Here is a 26,958-nt window from a genome sequence, read left to right as displayed (position 1 = left end):
TCAGAAACTCGCGTTCCCTTCAGCTTCAGACTCGCTGATCGCTTTAACCATTTCTGCGGCCACACTCGCCTCCAGCTCCGTGAACATAGAGTCGTCGTCCTCGTCGTCGTCGTCTTTATCGCCAGCATCCTCTTCCTCCGTCTCCTCCAGCGCCCCAGCGGCTGCCATCTCCGCTTGCCTCTCCCAGTACTTCAGCTTCCTCTTGCAGATTACTTTCGCCTCGACCCTCCGCTGGAGTCTGTCCCACGTCAAGGCGCCGGGGATAGGTTTCGGGGGACTGGGCACCCGCCAGCCGAGCGCCGCCGGCTGGTCCGGCTCGTCCTGGACGACCAGCAGGACCTTCCCGAAGTTCTCCCTTCTGCACAGCAGCTCGAGGCCGTCCGTCATCTGAGAACAGAGCAGTCGATGTGCGGCCGGAACCGAATACTACTGCTCTACTCCACTGGATTCTATTTTGGGTCTTCTGTTAATATACGAGGCGTGTTTTTTTAAATAAGTAACGTTTTGAAATCAAAATAGACGTGCTAAGGTATCAATAATATAATTTTTACATGAAAGCTGTAAGGGATCTGTGATCCCACAGATATTAGTATCCGACATCCAGGTCGATAGTGCACAGGAGTCGATTGTCGAGCGCTGCAGGAGGCAGTGAGACGAGTGTCTAGTGAGTATGGTACTGGAGAGACGAGCAAGAATGGCTGTCGAGTGAGTAGTAAAGGGTACGTTCACCGGAGTATGACGAGTGACCGCGTCCCCCTGATCGTTGTGGGTTTGACCCTCACTAATACCGATTCGCGAGTGATATGAAACCGAAAGTGACAAGTGCCGATTTACGTGTTTCGCGTCAACCGCGTCGGCCAGAAACAACTATGGATTGCAGTGAAGATTGTTGTGACTTAACCATCATTGCGTGTGACGAAGTACTTAAAATCAGCAACCAATAAAAGGATAACCGTAATTAGACTGTAAGGCGAAGGTAGCAACTGCCTCAGAATTTGTGTTAGTAGAAAATACCTATGTGTTTGTACATCGCAACAGTTATGGTCTTTAATAATAGACAAACTTTCAGTCATTAACTATTTCATCTCAGAACAGCCGCACTCTGTTGAAATACCACCGAAACCACAGAAGAAAAACCGATAGCCTTTCATCCATTAAGCACACGGTCATATAATCATAATTAACTGTTTGGCGGCTTCGGTAAATCACACAAAACCCAACACCCCACAAAACGGGGGTGCTTCGAAGCCTGTACCTTAATCTACTTTTCTATGTAATTTCCGCCAATACTGAGGCACTTGTCAAAGTTGTACCAGTTTTTGAATATTCTCCTCCTACAAGTCTGCCGCCTGACTTGTTAACCACTGCATAATCACTGTTTTGACTTCGTCATCGTGTAAGATGCTGACCGCCCAGGTGTTTCTTTAAATGCACAGATGGTAGTCACTGGGCGAAAGATCGGGGCTTTACGGAGGATGATCTAGTTTCCCATCGAAAAGATGTGATGAGATCTTTGGTCTGACTCGCCACATGCGGACGGACATTGTCTTGCTCAACTTCCATGGGCTGCTGCTCTGATTCTGGTGTGACGTAGGCCACCCACGTTTCATCGCCCGTAACAATTTCGCTTACGAAATAATCACCGTCGTTGCGGTACCGCTCAAAAAGAGTCAATGCACTGTCTAAGCGTTTGGTTTTGTGCGCATCCGCCAGCATTTTCGGTACCCAACGTGCGCGCAATTTTCGGTAATTCAAATGCTCGGTCACAATGCCATACAAAATACTACGAGAAACATTAGGAAAGTCATCCCGCAAGGTGGAAATCATAAAGCGTCAGTTTTCTCTCACCTTGTCCACTTCCCGCACCAAACCCATTAACCGAAGGACGCCCACTCCTTTGTTCATCATGCACATTTGTTTGGGTATCTTTAAATGCCCTCACCCACTTTCTTACCATTCCATCACTCAATGTTTTCTCCGTAAACTGCACAGATCTCAATGAATATCGATCGTTTTTAGGCCTTTAGCACTAAGAAACCTTATAACAGCCAGTACTTCAGTCTGCGGGACTCACGGTTATCGGAGGCATCTTGACACTCAGTACACAACGTAAACAAGGAAGAATCAGACTGCAATGGAGTCAGTGCGTAGATTAAGGCACAGGCTACTATGTAAAAATAAAATTGAGATATTTTAGCAGGTCTTGTTCTTAATTTCAAAACGGTACTTAAAAAACGCCTCGTACGTAAATGGTCTTCCACCTTCATTGCCAGAACACGCAATAAAATGATTAGATGATACGAGGTAGCAGTTTCTTTCCACGACAGCGCTATAATCGCAGTCAGCAGTCAGCTTTTAACCTGTCCGTGTTTATGTTAGCCAGGCAGGCAAGTTGCTGCACATTAGCAGCAGAATGGGCAGGCTGTTTTAATCCCATCCAATCCACGCTATGTCCTAACCCAAGCAGGACAAGAGAGTCCTTATGGACTGCCTGTCTACCCGCACCGCTTCACTACATGACAGTTTATCCTGTACGCTTTCATCATAGTGTCATGAGTAGGATTCGCACGTTTATGGAAAACAATTTTGGGTGATTGTAGGCAGTAAAATAGTGGATTTTATTAGTCTCCTTTTCCGCTTATTTGGAGTTTATTTCGATATGAACGGTTTTTTCTGCAACTTAACTCTTTCGACATACTCGCTATTCCCATTTCGAACTGTTATCAGATCATCTGTAATATATGCTTTCTGTAGTAACCAGAATCACCAAAGTCGAGACCCTTTGCTCCTAAGAACCTAAAGACCTCTATTACACTGCAACAGCAAGTAAAGTAAGGTCTTAGAATTCTGGTTTATGTACGTTTTAGTGTTTCAGCCAAATATACGAGGGTAATCCCATAAGTAAGGTCTATTTTTGTAAGTACATAGACCTGTTTATTTCGACAATGGTTTACATCAGTTTACAGCTTCAATATTTAGCTATTTTTCGACAGTCATTTCTGTCGACGCATTTTTGTAGGCGCTGTGGCAGTTTTTGTATGCCCATGTCATACCAGCTCGCCGCCATGCTGTTCAGAAAGTCAAGCATGTGTGGCACCCATCTTGCGCACACCTTCCGGTAGTTCAATGTTTCCGTTAAAATTGTGTGACCGGTGTTTCGGGAAACACCAGGAATTAACGTGCAAAGATCAACCAGGGTGATCCGCCTATCTTCACGCATGCTTTGCTCAACTTTCAACACTGTCTCCTCAGAAATTGACGGTCTCCCGCTCCTTTGTCCGTGAATTTCGGTCCGACCAGCTGCAAACACTACACCACTTACGAACATTTTTGACATCCATACACGACTCACCATACACTTCCGACAATTGGCGATGGATTAAAATACAATCAATCAATGTTTGCCCTGAATTCATAAAGCCTGTATACTACTGAATGGCCTCATGTCCTTAGCACAAGTTACCACACACTTGGCTCCCTGTAAGTTTTCGTCCTCTTTCGAATTCTTATGGAGTGAGGGAACTGCTGGTCAATTTACAAACGCGTCTTAAAATGGCTACAACACTAGGAGAAAGGATGATCTTCACTACTCAAGGTTAAATGTAACTTTGGCTCAGAAGGGGGTAAATTATGCTGCTACAAAAGTCTTTGGTCACTTACCTAATAGTATCAAAAGTCTTGTAGCCATATAGCATTTAAAAGGAAATTTAAAGAATTTAATGTTAACTCTTACTCATTAGATGAATTTTGGATATAGTAAGTGGGTCATTTCCCCAACCCCCCCCCCCCCCCCCAAAAAGTCAAGGGTCATGTAATATTTTTTTGTAATTTAATATCTTGTATAGACACCTTTTATTAACCCGACACGTTCCACATCATTCCGAAGTGTGTTATTCATGATCTGTGGAACAACTAATCTAATCCTCTGGGTTCCCGAATAAGTAACTTTCTACACAATTTGCATTGCGAGACAGCTACAGAATTATTTGGAGCTGCATCATAAATACACGGAAACTTTTCCCCTGTGGGACCTGAGCTGTTCCCCGGGTGGAGCACATTCCCCCAATTCTGTATTTCTCCTCCGTCTCCTCTATGGGGACTTTGATGTCGTGACAGAGGAAGAAATTGGAGATTATGTGGATGACAAGGGTATCGGGTGTTGGAGTTAGAATTTGAAGGAGCTCGGGGCAACTTCAGCTCCAAGCAAATGTGTTAGGTAACATTCTATTGGAATTTCTGAACTCATTAAGGGAAGTGGCAACTATATAACTATTCTAGTTAGTGTGTAGAATCTATGAGACCTGCGATGTACCGTCATACTCTCTGAAAATATCTACGAAGTTCCGTAGGCAGCATGGGCTGTTAAGTACGAAAACTATCGCACTATCAGCTTAACATCTCAAACGTCCAAGCTGCTGAGAAGAGCAATAAACAGAATGGAAAAAGAAAAGTGATCTCTTAAATCATCAGTTTGGATTTAGGAAAGGTAATGGCAAGGGAGGAAGTTCTGACGTTGCGGTTGATAATGGGAGCGAGACTGAAGAAAAATATCAACACGTTCATTGCATTTGTCAACCTAGTAAAAGCGCCCTACATAGTAAAATTCAGCAAGATGCTCGAAATTCTGAGAATAGGAGGAAGCTATGGGGAAAGACGGGTACCGGTATGTACACGAAACAAAAGGTAATAACGCGACAGACCAAAAACGAAGTGCTGGGCTTAGAAATGAGCACAGTCTTTCGCCCCCTACTTCCGTACATCGAAGTAGTAATTACGTAAATAGAAGGGTTCAAGAGCGGGATTAAAATTTAGGACGAGAGGAATAATTGTGATAGTCCCCGATGTTGCTAACAAGTGACGAGAATAGCAAAAGCTGAACACGAAACTGGGTCATGAAATAGAGGTTCAGGAATTATTGTACCCTGGAAGCAGAATTACTTATGACGGGCAATGCAAGGACAAAAGGCGGACTAGCACAGGCAAAGAGGCATTCCGCCAAGAAAATACCATTATCAAACATAGGCCTTAATTTGCGGAAGAAATTTCTTACAAGGGAACCTCCCCATCGCACCCCTCTCAGATTTAGTTGTAAGTTGGCACAGTGGACAGGCCTCGAAAAACTGAACACTGATCACTCGAGAAAACAGGAAGAAGTTGTGTGGAACTATGAAAAAATAAGCAAAATATACAAACTGAGTAGTCCATGCGCATGATTGGCAACATCAAGGAGAACCTGCCCTAAGGAGGGCCGTGGTCCCGTAGTTAGCGTGAGCAGCTGCGAATCGAGGTCTTTGGTTCAAGTATTCCCTCGAGTGACAAGTTTAATTTTTTATTTTCAGACAGTTATTTTGCGAAGCTGCACAGGTACACAGAGCAGTATTGTTTACGTGATCGTGTGTCAACTATCAAAGTTCAGGCACTGACACAATCAACTTCGCCCTCCAAAATTCCAGGACATTTTCAGATTTGCTTGGACATATGCAGGATTTGACGGTCTACACACGAAAATATTTGAAAACGTTAAAAACGTATGTTTTGACAGAGCACAGGGAAGACAAACTGTTTCATTCATTTGTTGCAGTTTATGTGACAAACTCTTATGTTTTCATCACTTTTTGGGAGTGATTATCACATCCACAAGACAACCGAAATCGGGCAAGGTAGAAGAATCTTTTTACGCATTCGCCAAGTGTACAAGTTAGGTGGGTCGACATATTCCTGTCATGTGACACACATGCTGTCACCAGTGTCGTATAGAATATATCAGACGTTTTCCAGTTGAGGAATAGGTTGACCTATGACCTTGCGATCAAATGTTTTCGGTTCCCTTTGGAGAGGCACGTTCTTTCGTCTACTAATCGCACAGTTTTGCGGTGCGGTCGCAAAACACAGACACGAAACTTATTTCAGTGAACAGAGACGTCAATGAACGGACAAATCAGAATTTTGCGAAAATAAAAAAGTTAAAATTCTCACATGAGGGAAGACTTGAACTGAGCACCTTTCGATCCGCAGCTGCTCACACTAACCACGGAACCATGGCACTTTTGAGGTGAAATACTCCTTGCTGTTACGTATCTTGCTCATGGACTACTCAGTTTGTATATTTTGCGTATTTTTTCATAGTTACACACAACTTCCTGTTTTCTCGAGTGATCTGTGTTCAGTTTTTGAAGGCCTATCCACTGTGCCAACTTACAACTAAAATCTGAGGGGGGGGGGGGGGGGGGGGCGCGATGGGAAGGTTCCCTTGTGAGAACATACGTTCTGAACACAGAATTTTATGGTAGGGGATCACGGAAATTGGGAAAAACCGGAACAGCAGAGAATCCAAGCACTGAGATGTATTGCTACAGAAGGATCTTTAGTATCGGGTAGATTGTTAAGGTAAGGAATGCGGTGGCTCTAAGCAGAATCTGTGGAGGAAGAAACTTGCGGATAAAGCTTAGAACAGGATGACAGGACATCTGTTAAAGCATCATCAGTGAATAATATCCTGCCCACTGAAAGGAGAGGTAAAGGGGAAGAAACAAACACATAGAAATCCAAGACTTTAAAATGCACACAAAATGTCGCTTGCAGTCGTTAGCAATTCGTTATGAGCCTCAAACTTGTGCGCGTGTGCGCGCGTGAGCGCGTGCGCGTGCAACTGCTGACTGTCTTAGCTACAATTTTTGAGGTTATTTTTAAATGTTACCAGTAATTTAACGGTGAGAATAGTAACAATAATAAAATTTCTTAACATTAACCCATTTTATTTTATCCCACCTGTTTCAGGGCTTTTCATGCAATAACGTTTAACGCAAATTGGTTGTTTCATTTCGGAGTTACTCACCTTCTCAAATGGTAAAACGGAATGAATTTGAGGTTTTATCTTCTCCTGGAAATATAAGTCAAATACATTGTCCAGCATTATTTGTACATCGTATGAATGATTCTTAATCATATCTCCAACGTTCAGACCAGCCACGATAACATTCTTGTTCACTAACTCAGCGGAAGATACGTATTTTGTGTCCCAAGTTGGTCTTTGCAGTGTCATCGTAATAGTTCTTGGGTATGTAGCCGTGCTGTCCGAGCCTGAAACCAATACATATATCTGCTATATGAAGGTAAATTAGACATCAGTTGCAGCAGTATCAACAGCAGGGTTTTTCTATGAATTATTTCAGGATCCCATTGCAACTTGGGGTAACACCAGTATTGAACGAGGAATTCGGACTTGTCGTGAACAAATTCCATCCAACTTTTATGACAGTTTGGTTTTAAATGAGATGTGAATCTAAATCAGCAATTGAAAACGGCCAGAGGAAATTAAATGGAAGTGTGATTTCACCTTGATCCCAAAGTCTAGGGTGTATGTAGTTTTGGCTATCCGTGAGAAACGAATTTAGTGACCAAAGAGGAGTCAAGGGCTCACGGCAGTGTAAGAAATTCAGCCTAAAAATATGACTTATCATTTGCGACCATTTGTGTGCTAGTCAAACCTTAATGTAACTTTGGTCAACATGGTCCGGGGGAGTAACAGCGATATGTTGACACAGATGGGTTAAACTAACATTCTAAGAAGCAAAAATATTTTATTAATAACAGTTTTAGACTTTATGTAGAAGCGATCCTTACGATCTTGTTGCCGCCTGAGCATCCGAGGAGCCGCCAGCAGTAGCAGCCAGACGCTCATTTCCTTAAGATGACTACGTAAAGTCTGAACAGATCACTACCGAAAAATTGTTGCCATCTATACAGTTTTAATCCAGTCGAAACGTGACTTCTGCACTGCCGTAAGTATTGGGTTGGTGCATAAATTCGTAGCGTTTTTTCCGTAAGTTGACAGATACACAACAGAGACTTTACTCTTAACATACTCTTTCACTATTTATCATAGTTTGCTAACGCTGGTATCATTTTCCTATTCTGCGACTGTAGATGTCACATGCTTTAGGTATGAAGAACTCGTTGAGCCATGTTCGGAGCGCATATCCATCCGGAAAGGAAGGCTGTTCGATAGAAAGCCGGAAATGTGAAAATTCGAGGTCGCAAGATCAGTGAATAAGGTGAGCGCGGTATGACTTCCCAAGCCAACTCCTCTATAGAGTTTGTCAGTGTAGCAGAATGCGGGCGGGCGTTTACGTGGGGTAGCATCACTCGACACAGTCTTCCTGGCTGTTCTCAGATAGCGTGTGAAAGACGTCTATACCTTGTGGAAGCAACTCTTAGTAAACCACACTGCACCTGTTCCACTAGATTACATTTTTTGTGCATGTGCGCAGTTCTTTGTACGAGGAGTTGCTGCTTTGGCCTCAATTATTCCTTTCCTTATGTCGGCATGAAGACATTTCTTGCCACCAGTAACTATACAGGATAGGGACGGTCTGTGGCTTAAGAGCAGATTCACATATCCAGTGATTTTTGTGATTTTGGCTTAGAACATGCGGTATCCATACGCCCGATTTATGGACCCCAAAGCATGCACACATCGCACGATAGTGGAATGATCGTAGTTCATCACATTTGCTACTTTTGGAATAGACTGATGTGGATCATTGTAGATTAATGCGTTTGAACGATCTTGATATCTTTTGAAGTCGTCTTGCATGTCTAGGGAGATCGAAATGCCCCTCCTCAAAACGAGGAATCCATTTTCTCGCCCTGCCCTGTCCAATGGAATTATCCCCATACACGTTACGAATGTTTCTGGCTCCCTTAACTGCTATCATCTATCTATTGGAAAACAGAAGAATATGTCTAAAATGTTCCAATATCTTCTTTTGACACTCCATTTTGTAGCTTCCACACCTCCATTATACCTCTAAGTGGAAATGCCAAAATATAAACTCAAATATCAAGAGTGAGGCGCAAATAAAAAGTGAGGCGCAAATAAAAAGTGAGGCGCAAATAAAAAGTGAGGCGCAAATAAAAAGTGAGGCGCAAATAAAAAGTGAGGCGCAAATAAAAAGTGAGGCGCAAATAAAAAGTGAGGCGCAAATAAAAAGTGAGGCGCAAATAAAAAGTGAGGCGCAAATAAAAAGTGAGGCGCAAATAAAAAGTGAGGCGCAAATAAAAAGTGAGGCGCAAATAAAAAGTGAGGCGCAAATAAAAAGTGAGGCGCAAATAAAAAGTGAGGCGCAAATAAAAAGTGAGGCGCAAATAAAAAGTGAGGCGCAAATAAAAAGTGAGGCGCAAATAAAAAGTGAGGCGCAAATAAAAAGTGAGGCGCAAATAAAAAGTGAGGCGCAAATAAAAAGTGAGGCGCAAATAAAAAGTGAGGCGCAAATAAAAAGTGAGGCGCAAATAAAAAGTGAGGCGCAAATAAAAAGTGAGGCGCAAATAAAAAGTGAGGCGCAAATAAAAAGTGAGGCGCAAATAAAAAGTGAGGCGCAAATAAAAAGTGAGGCGCAAATAAAAAGTGAGGCGCAAATAAAAAGTGAGGAGCAAATAAAAAGTGAGGCGCAAATAAAAAGTGAGGCGCAAATAAAAAGTGAAGCGCAAATAAAAAGTGAAGCGCAAATAAAAAGTGAAGCGCAAATAAAAAGTGAAGCGCAAATAAAAAGTGAAGCGCAAATAAAAAGTGAAGCGCAAATAAAAAGTGAAGCGCAAATAAAAAGTGAAGCGCAAATAAAAAGTGAAGCGCAAATAAAAAGTGAAGCGCAAATAAAAAGTGAAGCGCAAATAAAAAGTGAAGCGCAAATAAAAAGTGAAGCGCAAATAAAAAGTGAAGCGCAAATAAAAAGTGAAGCGCAAATAAAAAGTGATCGATAAGACATTGTAACCAGAATACCAGTGTTCAATACAAAAACGCTAGGAACTTACACACCAACCTAATACTGACGCGAGAGTAATTACATTGTTAAGATTTCGTTCAAAAATTAGCACAAATGATTCGACTTTACAGACCAATCAGTGAGGCATGAACTGCCGTTTTGCAATGGAGTAACAGTGTTAAAATGGTGTTTAAATCTTGCCAGAGTAAACGATTAAGTGGATTAACATCTTAGAACTGTCTTAAGAACAATTTAGTGACAGACCAGCAATTCGCGTACTCACCGATAGTGATCAGTCTTCCGCAAGGCTTGAGCAGCCTCAGGAATTTTTCGGTCTCCGCCCCTCCACTGCGGACGATGGCGACATCGACGCCCTCAGGGTAGAGGCTCAGGATGCGCTCCACGTAGTCCTCCTCGTGGCGGTACACGCCGTTCACCCCCAGGCGCCACAGCTTGTCGTGCTTTGACTCAGAGGCCGTCCCCAGCACCGTGACCAGCGGCACCGTCCGAGCCAGCTGCGCCACGGCCGTGCCCACGCCACCTACGAAGCGTGTCACTCTCCCTCAGTCTCGAGAATGACAATTCACTGCTTGCTATGTTAAGAGACATTTCTGTGACTAAGTACAATTAAGAGTAAATTACTGTTTGCGTGAAACTCTCACGCTAGGGGAAACAACAGGCAAAAAACCCATCAACGCGCAAATTTAACTGGTGCCTGGTTGTCTTCAGGCTGCGCGTCTCTAGCACTACATACGGTGATCCAAGGCTTGAGGGTGGAAACTATACAGACGGAAGAGGGCTGTAAAGGAACTTTAAGGGAAGGGAGATTGATGTCTCAGGTATCACGAGGTCTTCAATGAGCAATGCCTGTGGAACTTTTTTGTAAACTACTGCTTACCTTCAGTTCCAACGCAAGTTAATAGAGAATCATTGCCTGAGGTCAGTAAATATCGACATAAATCTTCTGAAGAATCTGATGCACGAATGACACCCGCTGAAAGAAATTGTAGGGAAGACGTGTACAATAGAAGAAAACTATCTTCATTTAAATGAACTGGAGAAATTGATGGCAAGATGAGAACTTCTGACGGAGGCGATCTACCCAGACATATGATAGTAACGGTAGATGGTGTTTTTCACTTAAGCACATTTTCAACAGATTTTATACCGCTGACAATTTCTTCCTGTCTAAAAATTTTAGTCGATTATTCAGTTCCTGTTAGGTCGCCCAAAATGGTATCCAGTGCAAAACAGTTAAGCAGGAATGGATAGAGGAGGAATGATAGGCCACAAAAGCATGCATAACTAACGAAAAGAAACTCCGTTTACACGAAAATTAAAGAGCCCGTTGATGGAAACAAGTAACTTCATGAATATCAAAAGCTCAGATGGTAAGCCAGTACTAAGCAAAGCGGAAAATAGGTTGAAGGAAATATAAAGCGTCGCTATAAGGGAAAACTAAGGACAGAATCATAAAATGAGAAGAAACGAAGAAGGTAAAGATGAGATGATACTGCAAGAAGTATTTGACAGAGTATTCTAAGACCTAATGGGCAATAATTATAATCCTTGGGAGAGCCACGTATGATAAGTGTATTCCAGGTGCTGCGCAGTACATGTGAGACAGGTAAAATGGTGTAGTAATTCCAGTTCAAACTAAAGCAAATACTGACTTGTGTGAATATTATCTAACCATTAGTTTTATGTATCAGTCAGTCACTATTTTGTAACACGAATCATTCATAGAAGAATAAAACTTTAGAGACTGCCTTTGAGATCAATTTGGGTTTCGTAATAATACACTAACATCCAAGGCAATACTGATCCACCGACTTATCTTAGAAGATAGATTGATTAAAGGCGATTCTAAGTCTGTCAATTGTAGATTTAGAGAAAGGCTTTTGACAATGTTGATTTTGAAACAGACATTTTGATGTTAGAGATAAAACGCAGCAAACCGAAAGGTTTTTTTACAACTCTTACACAAACCAGATAACAGTTATAAGAGCCCAACAGTTCTGACACCTGACGTAACCTCCTTTACACGTGGAGCAACAGGCACACCCGTGCAAGCTATAGGAAGGATCTTCTAGGGGCTCCCGGTAATTCTAGAAATTTGACTATCAATCCCAGTTGTAAGAAGTACCCGAATCCCACTGCTTACCGTGAGGAGAGCTGATTCGATTAAATATCAGTCCTACATCTAGAACACAAATCGGATACCGACGAAACTTGGGAACAGCTCGAGTGTCACAAACCTGGTACACAAACATCCCTAAATGCCCTTCATTGCGGTGTTAGGAACGAGTACACCCCCGTGTGGACGAAGCAAATTGAAGAGCAGGGATGACTAAAGATTTTGTCTGGAATTTAGCGCTGTACGGAAGTGGAAGGTGGACGACCGGCATCATTGCTAATCTTGTGAACCGGTTTTCGGCTTACAAGGCTCTCGGTAAGTAGTAATTATCGTGAAAAATCATTTGAAACTGTGTGCTAGACCAGATCTGACTGGTAACCTTGCCTTTTGCAGACAATGATACTGAGAGTTCTGAAGGCATAAATGACAAACCACCCTCTCAGTTTCACTGTTGCCAATACCTCCCCTTCCTTCCTGCAGATCAGTGAAGCTCTTTTCCACACGTCGTTGGATTAATCTCTCCAGTAAGAAGTGGAGGCGTGACTTATTGCGTTTGGAACGCCATAGGATGCGACTATCTTTTTTTCGGAAGCGCTAGTCTAGCAAAACATACCAGAAGGTACTCGAGTTTGGATATGATATAGCAGCTGGAGCTGTGAGTGAGCTCTTCGTCTGGCCTGAATAGAGCAGTCAGTAAGACCAGTGATAGAATGGTGAGCTCCAGATTCTAGTCCCAGTGCAACAGTTAATTTGCTAGGAATTCTCAAAGGTATTAAGGTTTATTCTGGAATTATTGGCGAAGAAATTTTGGTGCAGATATTAACGATGAAATTCGTGTTGCAAACCTTGGATAGTAGAAAGGGTTTTGACAGCGCAATAACGACAAAAACAGTAAGCATGAAAAGGTAAAAGACGGAGTTGCTCAGGGTGTGGCTTACTAGAGGTAAGGGACGACCAATAAGTTTCCGTTTGAGAGCGTCATTGCAGCGTGTATACAACGTATTGCGACTGCGGTGTCAGTACAGATACCATAATGCGGAAATCAACTACGGCGACGTTATTACCAAATGCTTTGAAACAGGATCAGCTTACTGTTATTCTGTTCTTGGCTGCCGAAGGGCAAACACCAGAGAATGAAGACTGTGTTCACTGTGTCTGAAACCACTGTTGTGAAATGGTGCGCCAATTCCATGCTGGTCACAGACAAGACGCCAGCCGAACTGGGTGGTCAGCGTCATCCATTACGAAAAACGATCTGACGGTTGATAGAGCGATTAGGGTTGACCGACGCGTAACCATTCGTGCGCTAGCAGAGGATCCTCACATCAGCGTCGGTAGCGTGCAATACTGTACCCAACAGATGTTAGGATGCCATCAGGTTTGCAGCCAGTGGATACCCGGAGTGTTGAACATCTAACAAAAAGCAAACCTTACAGCTGTGTGACTGAAGCACCAGATATGTAAGTTTTGAACGCAACAAGGTCCTCGAGTGAATTTTTTTCCGGCGGTGAAACCTGGTGCCACCACTGTGAATCAGCCTAATCCAATGACGATGTAGGGGTGTCGTCCATCGTCCCTTCATCCCAACGAGTTCAAGAGCAAGCCACTCGCTGCTAAGGTGATTCTCATCCTGTTCGATTATCAGAGCCCATTGCTTATTAATTTCAAAGAACCAGGTGTCGCCATTACTGGGGAACGCAGAATACATCACTGCTAGCAGTTATGGCGGCAATTCCGAGAAAATTGCAGCAAGTGCGCTGCTTCATGATAATGCACATCCCCATGTAGAAAACGTTATGTGCAAGCTGTGCAGTTCAAGTGGGAGACGGCTCGAGCATCCACTGCGCAGCTCTGTCAATCCTATCACACGTTTGGTCCCTCAAAAAAGGCCTTTAGTTTATTTTGTTTTAGGGCGCAAAAAACAACTGGAGTCATACGCGCCAAAGTCAAAATTAGAGAGGGAAACGACTATACTTCATTCCCAACGGACAGAATAGGAGAGCTAAACAAGGCACATGGAAAAAGGTAAGAAATACCATACGAAAATGGAGGCCCAAAACTAAACATTGATTGGTCTTCGCCATATTGCTTCGGCAGATAAAATGCGGTGGACAGCCCGCGCGTCATTTGCTAAAACGTCTGAAATCCTATGGAAAACCCAAGCTAGAACGTAATTTGGTAAAAAGGCATTCCAGCAGGAAGTTGCGGACAGTGAAAGTTTGGGTGCAATGCGTACAAAGTGGTGGGGCAGCGCCAATGAGCAAATGATGGCTAAAAAGGCAGTGCCCAATACCCAGCCGAGTTAAAATCTCCTCCCAGCGGGGAGAGCCGAGAGGAGTTCCTGCAAGGCGACGGGAGAGGCTTAATAAGCCGAAGCTTCTTTCCGTGAAGGTGGAACCATTGGCGATGTGCCAAAGGGACACTACCTCCTGATAGACGCAACGCAGAGATCATAGGAGGAAATAGAGGAACTCACGGGCAGAGGTACGAGGACTGCTGCATTGACAGTAACGTCAGCAGCCTCGTTTCCTTTCAGACCAACATGACCAGGGACGCCACAGAACCATGACATTGGCTCCACGAAGAGTGAGCAACTGACAGTTTTCCTGGACCCGCTGCACTAAGGGATGAGCAGTGTACAGCAAAGATACTTTGGAGGGCGCTTGAGTGCGTCTGAGCAGAGAACACAATTGGGAAGGCTGTGTCGCCGGATGTACTCCTTGGCCTGATACAAGGCGGAAACCTTGGCTGTAAGAACTAAGGAGTGTGCCTGAAGCCGGTATTGAAAGACACGGGGGCCAATGGCGAAAGCACACCCGATCCCACAGTCAGAGCCATTAGTGAACACGAAGGTACTATCCCTAAGTTCCATGCGAAGGTCGTGAAACTGAAGGTAATAGACCGAGCCTGGAGTAGTGTTCTTAGGAAGCGAATAGAGGCCAAGGTTAACATGGGCCGCTTCACGAAGCCAAGTCGTGAAGGGTTCACACCCACTGGGAAGGTTGCAGGTAGCGTGAAGTTAAGCCGCCGTATCAAGTGGCGAAAGTGGACTCCAAGAGGTAACAGACGATCTAAGGAATCACCAAAGAAGGCGGCTTACGACGGGTGGCTACGCATTTTATACAAACGGCATGCATACCTGCTGAGGAGAAAGTGACGGCGGTAGGACAGTGGTAGTTCAGCTGCTTTAGCATACAGACTCAACCAGACTGGTGTAAAAGGCGCCCATGACCAAACAGATGCCATGATGTATAGTGTTGATGGGCGTGCAGATGCATAAATGAAGTACCCATAGTCGAGTTTAGAACTGACAAGGGACCGGTACAAACGGAGGAGGGTGGTTCAATCGGCACCCCAGTAAGTACCATTGAGGACACCTAAGACACTGAGGGACTGCATACAGTGGCCTGCCAGATACGAGACATGGGAGGATCAAGAGTGTTTCCTATAGTGCATTTCGCAGTGTGAACGAATGGAAGCGTAACAGGCTCAAGATGAGATGGTGGAGGAAACTATTTGCGCAGCCAGAAATTCATACAGTTTTGTCAGTGGAAAAGCTAAAGTCATTGGCGATGCTCCAGGAGTGAAGACCAAGACTGCGCTGAAGACGCCACCCAGTGAGACAGGCCCGTGGAGAGAAAGCGAGCCGGATATGCCCGACGGGGGACAGACCATTATAGGGTTGATGGCGATTGCAGAGTTGTTTTTTTGTGGTTTTAGGGCGCACAACTTCATTGGTCATTAGCGCCCTGACTACGTTAAGAATGCACCGCGAGGCAGAAGTCTAAAACAACAACTAAAAGGGAAAACACGATGAAAGAGACTGACAGGCATAGGATTAAAAACAGCATCATCAAATGTACTTAGAGAGGTTTGTCAAATTGATAAAACGAAGAACGCGAGCAGCTGCTCGTGGGTCATCCGCTAAAATGGCATCTAGAGTACATGGCAGGTTAAGATCTAGACGCAGTGTGTTAAAATCCGGACAGGACATTAAAATGTGCCGGACCGTCAGCAATTGCCCACATGGGCAGAACGGCGCCGGCGCAGCCGTCAGCAGATGGCGATGGCTGAACCGGCAGTGTCCAATGCGTAACCGGGCCGAAACGACCTCCTCCCGCCGAGTAGGGTGGGAGGACGACGTCCAAGCCGCGGGAAGAGGTTTCAAGGCCCGAAGCTTGTTGTCTAAGTGCAGCCCAATCGGCATGCCACAGCGATAAAATGCGCCGACAAATTACCCTGCTACAATCTGACGAAGGGACACAACAAGAAGCTGTCCGAGGCTGGAGGACCGCAGCCTTGGCCGCGGCATCTGCAGCTCCGTTCCCAGGGATACCGACATGGCCAGGGACCCACATAAGCTAACTGGAGAACCGACGTCCACCAGCTGCTGAAGAGAGCGTTGGATCCGGTGCACGAAAGGGTGAACCGGATACGGATCACTGAGGCTGTGGATGGCGCTCAGGGAATCGGAGCAGATGACATAAGCAGAATGTCTGTGGCGGCAGATGTAAAGAACAGCCTGGTAGAGGGCAAAGAGCTCAGCTGTGAAGACCGAACAATGGTCATGGAGCCGGTATTGCCCCGACAATAAAATAACACCCGACCCCGTCATTGGTCTTTGAGCCATCTGTATAAATGAAGGTCATATTGATGAACTTCGAACGAAGTTCAACAAAACGGGAGTGGTAGACCGAACCAGGGGTAACCTCTTTTGGGAGCGAGCTGAGGTCAAGGTGAACGCGGACCTGAGCCTGGAGCCAAGGTGGCGTGTGGCTCTCGCCCACTCTAAAGGTTGCAGGGAGTGAAAAATTAAGGTGTTGAAGGAGGCGACGAAAGCGAACTCCAGGGGGTAGCAGGGCAGAGACATACAACCCGTATTGACAGTCGAGAGAGTCGTCAAAAAAGGAACGATAAGACGGGTGGTCGGGCATTGACAGTAGCTGACAGACATACCGACAAAGCAGTATATCGCGCCAGTAGGTGAGTGGCAATTCGCCAGCGTCAGCATGAAGACTACGGGACTAGTATAAAACGCTCCGATCGCAAGTCGTAAACCCCGATGTTGAATGAGGTTGAGGCGGCGTAAGATAGATGGCCGTGCAGTGGAGTATACGAAGCTCCCATAATCCAGCTTCGAGCGGACGATCGACCGATATAGACGAAGCAGCACGGTTCGATCCGCTCCCCACGACATACCACTGAGAACACGGAGGACATTTAAAGAACGGGTACAACGGGCAGCCAAATATGACATGTGGAGACCAGCTAAGTTTCCTGTCAAATGTAAGACCTAAAAATTGTTGTCTCCACGATTGGGAGAGCAACAGGACCGAGTCGTAAGGACGGTGGGAGAAACTCTTTGTAGCGCCAGAAGTTAATACAGACCGTCTTCTCGGCAGAAAAACGGAAGCCATTGGCGACACTCCAGGAATAAAGACGGTCAAGAGAACGCTGAAGACAGCGCTCCAGGACACGTGTACACTGCGCGCTGCAATAGATGGTAAAATCGTCCACGAAAAAGGAGCCTGATACATCAGCTGGGAGGCAATCCATCATTGGATTGATCGCGATGGCGAAGAGAGCGACGCTCAAAACTGAGCCCTGTGGCACCCCATTCTCCTGGTGAAAGGTGTCTGACAGGACAGAACCCACACGTACCCTGAACTGTCGATCCATTAAAAAGGAACCAATAAAAAGAGGGAGGCGACCGCCAAGGCCCCATGTATGCATGGTGCGGAGAATGCCCGCCCTCCAACAGGTGTCGTAAGCCTTCTCCAAATCAAAGAACACAGCCGCGGTCGGGCGCTTCCGCAAGAAGTTATTCATAATGAAGGTCGACAAGGTAACCAGATGGTCAACAGCAGAGCGGCGCCTACGAAATCCACATTGTACATTGGTAAGTAGGCGTCGAGACTCGAGCAGCCAAACCAATCGAGAGTTAACCATTCGCTCCATCACTTTACAGACACAGCTGGTAAGCGAGATGGGTCGTTAACTGGAAGGCAAGTGCTTGTCCTTCCCTGGTTTAGGAATCGGGACAACAATAGACTCGCGCCAGCATGCGGGAACATGTCCCTCAATCCAGATACGATTGTAAGTACGAAGAAGAAAACCTTTACCCGCAGGAGAAAGGTTCTTCAGCATCTGAATATGAATAGAATCAGGCCCTGGAGCGGAGGACCGTGATCGGCCAAGTGCGTTTTCGAGTTCCCGCATGGTGAATGGGGCATTATAACTTTCACGATTCGAGGAGCGGAAGTTAGGTGGCCTAGCCTCCTCTGCCTGTTTGCGGGGGAGGAAGGCAGGGTGGTAATGAGCGGAGCTCGAAACCTCGGCGAAAAAGCGGCCGAAGGCATTGGAGACATCCTCAGGAGCCACAAGGACGTCATTCGCGACCGTCAAGCCAGAAACTGGTGAGTGGACCTTAGTGCCAGATAGCCGGCGCAGGCTACCCCAGACAACAGAAGGAGTGAACCTGTTGAAGGTGCTTGTGAAAGCAGCCCAGCTGGCTTTCTTGCTTTCTTTAATAATACGACGACACTGTGCACGTAATCGTTTATAATTGATACAATTCGCCACTGTAGGTTGGCATTTAAAGGTGCGTAAAGCACGTCGACGAGCACGTAAAGCGTCTCTACATGCTGCGGTCCACCAGGGGACCGGTACGCGACGTGGAGAAGAAGTAGGGTGAGGGATGGAATATTCAGCAGCAGCGAGAATGACTTCCGTGAGGTGTGCGACCTGAAGATCGCAGCTTGTGAAGGTTTGATCCTGAAACTTCGCCCTGGAAGAGAAGAGCCCCCAGTTTGCTTTGGAGATGGTCCAACTAGTTGAGCACAGAGAGGGGGTATGCTGCAGGAGATGGATAACACACGGGAAGTGGTCGCTCGAATATGTATCAGAAAGTGCATACCACTCAAACCGGCGTGCAAGTTGGGTAGTACATATAGAGAGGTCTAAATGGGAATAGGTGTGAGATGTGTCCGAAAGAAAAGTAGGGGCGCCAGTATTGAAGCAGACAAGATTGAGCTGCTAACAGGGAGCCCCTCAGGCAGGATGCTGGAGAGCCCCAAAGGTAGGTGAGCAATAAGTTGCATCATGTCTGCCCTGGTAACGGCAGATGACGATGGAGTGTAAACGGTACAAATGGAAAATGTAAAAGTGGGGAGAGTAATGCGGATGGCAACTGCCTGAAGGCCGGTGTGCAACGTGATGGGATCGTAGTAAATATCATCCCGGACCAGCAACATAACCCCTCCATGAGCCGCGATACCTGCCACAGGGGGTAGGTCAAAACGCACAGAGGTGTAGTGTGCCAAGGCAATTTGATCGCATGGGCGTAGCTTCGTTTCCTGGAGGGCTACGACGAGCGGACGGTGCAAGCGGAGCAGCAACTTCAAGTCCTCTCGGTTGGAGCGAATGCTGCGAATGTTCCAATGAGTAAGTGCCATCGTAAGAAAAAAAAGGAAGATGAAAGAAGGGGTCACCTCGAAGGCCGCTGAGGGCCTGGCTTCGAGCGAGCACTGCCGCCGCTATCAGTAGGCGGACAGTCATCGTCCATTCGGTCTATAGGTTCATCGGCCATCTTGGGAAGATGGCCGGGAGGGGGAGCTTCCTCCGCCGGTGAACGGCCAGATGTTCGGCTACCAGCGGTGCGGCCAGGCGAAACGGATGACGGCCTGGGGCGGCAACCGCTGGGTGGCGCAGGAGAAGAAATGCGCCGTGGCGGAGAAGGAGAACTGTGCTTCCTATGAGCCTTCTTGGAAGGACGTTTGGTGGAAGTACCGGTCGAAGGCTGGGAGGTCGAGGTACGTAGGAAGTCTGCACGGGACGGTTCCTTCTTGAAAGCCCGTGCATCTGACTTCTGGGTCTTCGTCTTAGCAGAAGCTGATGAAGGGGCTGGTGACTGGGGTGATGGGAGGGAGAGGAGACGTCGACCGCGCCATCTTAGCACTGGCCGAACGGACGACCGTGATGCTGAAGGTCAGATCGCATGTCTGGGTTGCCACCTCCCTGGTAGTCCGAGGAGAGGCGAGGACAGTACTGTATTTCCCCACTGGGAACAGCGTGGGCTTCCTACTAGCCAATAGCTTGCGAGCAGCCGAGGTGGACACTTTCTCTTTGACCCAAATTTCTTGGATACAGTGTTCTTCCTTATAGACAGGACAGTCGCGGGAGGATGCGGCATGGTCACCCTGACAGTTCACACAACGAGGAGAGAGAGGTGGACAGTGACCCTCATGGGCATCCCTGCCACAAGTGACATTTATCCGCATTGGAACAAGACTGTCGAGTGTGATTGAAACGCTGACACTGGTAGCAGCGCGTAGGTGTCGGGACATAGGGGCGAACAGAAATAACCTCGTAGCCCGCCTTGATGCGCGATGGCAGCTTAACACTATTGAAGGTCAAGAAAAGTGTCCGGGTCGGTACAAGGTCATTGTTGACCTTTTTCATGACCCTATGGACAGCCGTCACGCCCTGCTCAGCGAGGAAAGATTGAATCTCCTCGTCAGTCAATCCGTCGAGGGAGCTAGTATAGACTACACCACGAGACGAATTCAAAGTTCGGTGAGCCTCCACCCGGACGGGGAACGTGTACAGGAGTGTGGCCTGAAGCAGTTTTTGTGCCTGAAAGGTGCTCTCAGTTTCTAGTAATAAGGTACCGTTACGCAACCTGGTACAAGATTTGACAGATCCGGCTATGGCATCTACGCCCTTCTGGATAACGAAAGGGTTGACAGAGGAAAAATCCTTTCCGTCCTCAGTTCGAGAAACTACGAGGAACTGTGGGGCAGGCGGTAGTACTTTTGTCACTGGTGGCTGGTCATGTTTCCGTTTTTGGGCAGAAGTCGAGAGAGATCGAGTGAAATCCATTGCGGAGGACTCCCCCATGATTGCCAGCGTCTCCGATGGCGCGCTCCTTCCTTGTGGGGACCCTCTCAGAGGGCACTCCCGCCTTAGGTGAATGTTTACACCTCAGGTCACACCTCCCGAGAAACAGACGGAGGGACCAATCGGCATGGTCAGAAGGTATCAGCTCAGGCAATCACCCCTCCCTGGGCCTGGCCTTTACCAGGGGGTACGTGCGTGCCTTACATGTCTACCCAGGGCGGGGAATTACGCGTTACCCCGTCACCGGCTACGCGTGCGAACGCGTGGGTCGGCCTTCAGGCACGCACAGGGATGAAGGAAGAAGAGAAAAAAGAAGAGAGAGAGGGAGAGGGAGAGAGAGGGAGAGAGAGGACAGACTGTCTCAAACGCCGAGGCGGAGACCAGAGAAGGCAGGGAGAAGAAGGCAATGAGAAGGCAAGGAGAAGAAGAGAAGGGAAAGAGTAAGGAAGACAGTGAGGTGGAGAAGAGCAAAGAAAGGAACCAACCAAAGGAAGGAAGAAATGAAGTGAAAAAGCAAAATGACCGCAAATAGAGGTCGTGGAACCGTCCGTCTCCGGACGCAGGCGCTAACGACCCCCTTGAGGGGGTGGGACTCCTTTTAGTCGCCTCTTACGACAGGCAGGAATACCTCGGGCCTATTCTAATCCCCGGACCCGCAGGGGGGGATAGAGCTGATGACACTCAGGACAGAACGCTGAGGCACACCATTTTCCTGAATGAAGGCGTCCGACAAGGTGTAAGAAACACGCACCTTGAAAACTGTCTTAAAACTGACCAAAGGAAACGGGACAGGCGCCGATAGAAGCCCCATGTGTAAGGAGTACGGAGGATACCAGTTCTCCAGCAGGTGTCTTATGGTTTCTGCAAATCGAAAAAACACGGCTACAGTTTGGTATTTCCGCAGAAAACTATTCATGACATGGGTGGACAAAGTAACGAGGTGTACAACTGCAGAACGCCGCACTCAATCTACACTGTGCTTTCGTGAGTGAATGGCGAGACTCGAGCCACCACACCAGCCAGGCATGAATCATACGTTCTACCACCTTGCAAACGCAGCTGGTGAGAGATTGGGCGCTAGCTAGAAGGAAGGTTTTTGTCCTTACCGGGCTTGGGGATGGGTATGACGGTTGCTTCACGCTAGCGTTCAGTAAATGTGCATTCTGCCCAGATGTGGTTAAGTGGAAAATGCGTACCCACAAGAGAAAGGTGCTGCAACATCAGAATGTGGATGGCATCTGGCCCTGTGGCTGCTGAGGATCGGGATGAACTGAGAGCATGATCCAGCCCCCCCCCCCCCTCCCACAGTAAAGGCGGCTTTGCTCTACTGATTCGGATAAGGGAAGAGAATTACCCAAGCCGCCTCCGCTCGTTTCCGATGGAGGAAGCGAGGGTGATAGTGTGAAGAGCTGGAAACTTCCGTAAAATGGCAAATGTGTTCCTCCTGGGTAACTTTTACAACTGTAAGAAACCCTAGTAACACTATTGGGAGACAGGACCTACTGTTTAACGTGGAATTCCAACCACGTGTCGTTTCTGGTGTAACCTACACGATACTAAGGTGCAGGCTAGGTGGCTTTTCTCATATGATTTCTACTGAATACAGAATGTGCGGCTAGTCATTATGTTCTTTTCAGGCCTTAATTTTTTCTGTCTTGGCAATAGTTTTAGACTACCAAAAATGGACGGGATATTTTCTATTCTAGATCCGGTTGGTTTGGATTTTGGTGGTGGTGGTGGTGGTGGTGGTGGGAGAAGCGAACATTATAGCCCCGGCATTTATCTGCCAGAGAAAGTAAAGCTCTCCAAGGCACCTCACCTGTAACTGTTTGATAGACATTTCCTAGTTCGTGTTTCTTGTGAGAGGTGATTGATACTCCTGGCTTGCAATTCTCTTTCGTTGCATTATTCGCCTGTTCCTTTGTGCACTGAACTGTATCTGACTTACGAAGTCTTGCACAATTTAAAGTTCTTTCATCCTGTAATAGATCCGTCAAGGATTTTATACGTTGTCTTCAGCTCGATTTTACCAATAAGTGCTGTGAGTTTTAAGTGTCTCATTAGATGTTTCATATTGCGTTGTTTGGAGAGTGTGTTACGTGTTTTAGCCGATTCTTGCGATTCTTGATTCTGCGTCGAATTTTGGTTAGCCATCGGGACAGACGCATGTTGATTTAGACTCCACGATATTTAATATCTGCAATCAGTTCAAGATAATTGTCTTTTATGGTGTTATTTGTTGTCCACATTTAATTTTACGGCATCTGGTGGTTTTATTTGAAACAATCTGAGAAAACCGGCGTTGTCCGGTTATTTTTAGCTTTGCCCAGCACTTCATGCATATGGAATACTTGAAGCGTTAGTAGTGTGATTGGTGACATGAAGGAAAGGGTTATTTGCTTCACTAACGCGGGAGATCCACGTAGAACTGGATGTATGAAAAGCAGCTGATACTATAATCCACGTACATAACACACATCTGGTATTGTGCTGTGCGTGTAGTCATAACTTCACCGGAAATATTACAAGCTTAAAGCGAAATGGTAAATTGTTAGAATTCAGCCTATTAAAACTCTCCTTTGCCACCTCTCGTCATAATTTCCGTTTTTATGGAGTTAGAAGTAACCGAGAAGGGTTCTGAGGAGCGAGATAATGTACGACACTTGGGAGCTATATTGCGCCTAGCTTTTGGGAGGACTTCCTGAAGAGCGAGGACGCCTGATGATGGGATCACAGTAAGTTGCCTCGTTACCTTCATCGATTGCAGAGACCATAGTCTTCAGACTTTTTAGCCATTCTGGTTTTTTCGAAAGGACCAGAAAGTTTTCTAGGCATTTATATTCGCAAACGAAACGAAAATTTAATCAGTAGGCACCCAAATTTTAAATCAAACTTCATGAATTCGTTTTCCTAGCAAAGAATAAAAATAAAAGTTATCGAAAGAAGAACATATTTGTAATACTCAAGGCGGAATCAGTACATCCGTAGATACTAGCCAAGTAAATTCGCTCTTAACATTCATGAAGATAAGCTTGTGGTGCTAAATTCTGTTTACTGGCGTAAACTTCTGAAAATACGTCACTGGATTAAGAAACAAATACCTCCACCTGTTAATTCTTTAACGTATTACGAAAGAGCTCCCTCTGGTTCTTTAGAATACCATGCTGTGATTAAACATCCGAACTACGAAGACGAGGAGACGATTTTAGATAGAACTTTATATTATGCCGTTTGCTTTAACGTGTTTCGATTTTCATAAAAAAGCCCATATATTACTAGGCGATGCTGTTACCTGTGAAAACCCCATGAAAGTCCTCTAGCAGTGTTGGAGAGTAGTGTGTTCAGACACGCGAGCTTTAAAATTTTATTGTTAGTGTAGACGAAGGTTTTGCATTTGAAGAGAAGCTGACTTAGGTTTTAGGTTTTACCCCCGATTACTTAAAGAATCTACCTCCCATGTATAAAGCAGTTTCAACACCGAATTTCCGATGTTTGTCAAATATTTGACGAAGCCTGTAAGCGATGAAACGTGTAGATAAGTTTTGAAATTATGATTTAAATTTTTTGAAAGTCGCAAATTGCTGTAATGAAATATTTCATGAATGTAGTCTGGGTAATTTGCCTGCAATTTGAAGAAACTTTAGTTTTTCACGCATCTGAACGTTTGTGACTTCCTATCTCCCTAACTATACATGGAACAGTGACAATTTTGAAGAGTTAGTGATATCTGGACACTGCCAGTTGTGTTGAGAATAATCGGTGAAGCAGTAATTTATCTGGCATGCCCGATGTTTAAGTATGCCTGCAGTAACAGCAGAAATGTAGTAAGCGATAACCCTTTTGCTTTCATTTGGGAGGGTGAGTGAGAGACAAGTTCAGTACAGCTGTGAAATGCTGTGTGAAGTTATCTAGGACTCGCTAAGTGCCATCTTTTAATACTTGAGGAATGTAATCCTGTTATTTGCACATCGCCACTTGGGAAGAATTGTTTCTGACGGTAAAACGCGTCAGTGTGTGAACATTTTAATGCTTTGAGTTCCAACAATATAAAACCATTTTAAAAATTTTCGCAGAATTGACCTTTATCGTAGTAAGCAACGAATACAGGAAGCTGGCAAAAATTGAACAATCCATCTTTTTACAGTCACGGCTTCACTTTGGAACCACAGGGTTATAAAATTTCCAACAGTCATCTTTTGTGAAATATATTTTACAAATTTCGCAATTTCTCTATACCTTGTCCCATATTTCAACTTCCGTGAGGTCTTAAGTTGTAGTGGTAAAGTGTAGTGTAGTGGTTGTAGTTGTGAGTCAAATGAAAACCTTAAATTTTTTTTTGAAAATTTATTGTGCAGAAGTGGTATAAAGCTGTATCATTTTTCAACATGATCTCCCCACGCTCAATGCAAGTCCTCCAGCGCTTACGAAATGAATAAATTTTTTTGGAAAAAAATTCTTTTGGTAGTGCGCGCAACCACTCGTGCACCGCGTGTCGTACCTCTTTATCAGAATGGATCTTTTTTCCCCCCATTGCGTCTCTGAATCGTCCAAACATATGGGAATCACTTGGGGGGCAAGGTCTGGTGGGTATGGTGATTGAGGAAGACACTCAAAATGCACGTGTGTGAATATTGCAACTGTTGTACGGGCAGTGTGGGGCCGTGCATTGTCATGTTGCAGAAGGACGCCTGCTGACGGCAATCAACGTCGCTTTGATTTGATTGAAGGGCGCAAATTTTTTTGTAAGATATCTGTGTATGATGCACTGGTGACAGTGGTCCCTCTAGGCATGTAATGCTCCAAAATGACGCCTTTTTCGTCTCAAAAGAGTCACTATAACCTTCCCTGCTGATGGTTCTGTTCGAAACTACTTTGGTTTTGGTCTTAAAGAAAGGCGCCATTCCTCTTCGTTTCCGGTTGGTGGAAGTGAATCCAGATTTCGTCCCCAGTAACGATTCTTGCAAGGAATCCGTCACCTTCTCGTTCAAAGCGCCGAAGAAGTTTTTCACAAGCATCAACACGTCGTTCTGTCATTTCAGGAGCGAGCTGCCGTGGCACCCATCTTGCAGACACGTCATGCATTTGCCTGGTGAAAGTCGCTATACTGATACTGCGGCGGTATGTGTGCATCTGCACTATGCTGCCACCTACAGGCCATTCTGCACGCTGTTTGCAGCACGCTTACGAACTTACAGGATAACGGCGCGAGATTTCAATGAATTACGAGTTTAAGGTTTTCATTTGGCTCACCCTCGTAGTACCCAAATATGGGTCTAAAATATAAATTCATACGAAAGGTACATACTGCTCCAATGGTTACATTTCGAAGCCACTTGACAGCAGTGATAGACAGTCAGTCTCTTACAATCACGGAGCACAGCTTCACGCCTACTGTTGCTTCGAACGCAGTAATTGCTGCAGTCCAGTTCATTCGTAAAGGTCCCTCGGTGTACTGTCTTACCATAGCATCGGTCTCATCCTAAAGGCATTGATCATTTTGAAAAGTTTCAGACACACCTGGTACTGAAAGGTTTAATTATATTACCAAAATTTTAATTGAAGCAATAGTTACACGAAACTCTGAAAATCAGATTTTTATTGCCCTGGAAGCAGTTATAGAGGCAACCAGCAACGGATACGAGGTTCTGGGGTAGGGTTTAGTAGTACTGCTTTTACAGTTTATCGATGTTTGTGGTGTGCAAGCCACAGGCACGTATCGAAACTTGCTGCTAGCATTTACGGCTGCCGTACTGTACCTGCGAGAGACTGCATGAAGACGACGCCCGCCTTGCGCAGCCTGCCCAGGTCGAACAGGCAGAGGTAGGCGACGAGGCAGTCGAGGCCGAGCGCGGCGGAGTGCGTGAGGGTGGCGCTGGCGGGCAGCGCGAAGCAGTGGCCGCGCGGCACCTGCACCACGCGCCGGAACAGCCCGCCCTGCATCCAAAGGCACAGCACCTTGCGGCCCGCCTGCCGCAGCCAGCGCGCTACCTCAGTGCTCTGGGTTTACAAGCAGCACGACATTCTCCTAAAGTTACAGTCCTCTTACCTCGAGATCGTCCACTCCAGCACCCACTCGCCTGACTACCCCGCAACACTCGCTTCCCATGACGATTGGAAAGGCCTCGCTTCTGATGATGCCCAGTCTCAGGTAATTATCCGTAA

The 26,958-nt window shown here is 45.9% G+C and overlaps 1 protein-coding gene across 1 annotated transcript; it reads right to left on the bottom strand.

Annotated features, from left to right (window-relative positions):
* On the bottom strand, positions 1-26,902 carry LOC124613653 (synaptic vesicle membrane protein VAT-1 homolog). Its single transcript, XM_047142368.1, has 5 exons — positions 26,843-26,902; positions 26,553-26,793; positions 10,045-10,302; positions 6,836-7,080; positions 1-387 (listed from the first exon to the last, which is right to left on the bottom strand). Exons 1-5 carry the CDS (start codon positions 26,900-26,902, stop codon positions 1-3), a joined length of 1,191 nt encoding a protein of 396 aa, XP_046998324.1.
* Between the last annotated feature and the right edge of the window lie 56 nt (positions 26,903-26,958).

Source organism: Schistocerca americana, chromosome 4 (assembly GCF_021461395.2).
Source record: "Schistocerca americana isolate TAMUIC-IGC-003095 chromosome 4, iqSchAmer2.1, whole genome shotgun sequence".
NCBI classification, from domain to species: Eukaryota; Metazoa; Arthropoda; class Insecta; order Orthoptera; family Acrididae; genus Schistocerca; species Schistocerca americana.
The sequence above is the reverse complement of the archived record's forward strand: the minus strand, read 5'-3'. Positions and strand labels throughout refer to the sequence as shown.

Excerpts from the sequence above, each read along its gene's own strand:
- LOC124613653 (XM_047142368.1), bottom strand. The coding sequence starts at position 26,902 with ATGGGAAGCGAGTGTTGCGGGGTAGTCAGGCGAGTGGGTGCTGGAGTG. Across the intron at positions 7,081-10,044 it reads CGGAAGACTGATCACTATCG|GCTCGGACAGCACGGCTACA; the intron begins GTGAGTACGCGA and ends TATTGGTTTCAG. Across the intron at positions 388-6,835 it reads CCGTTTTACCATTTGAGAAG|ATGACGGACGGCCTCGAGCT; the intron begins GTGAGTAACTCC and ends CTCTGTTCTCAG.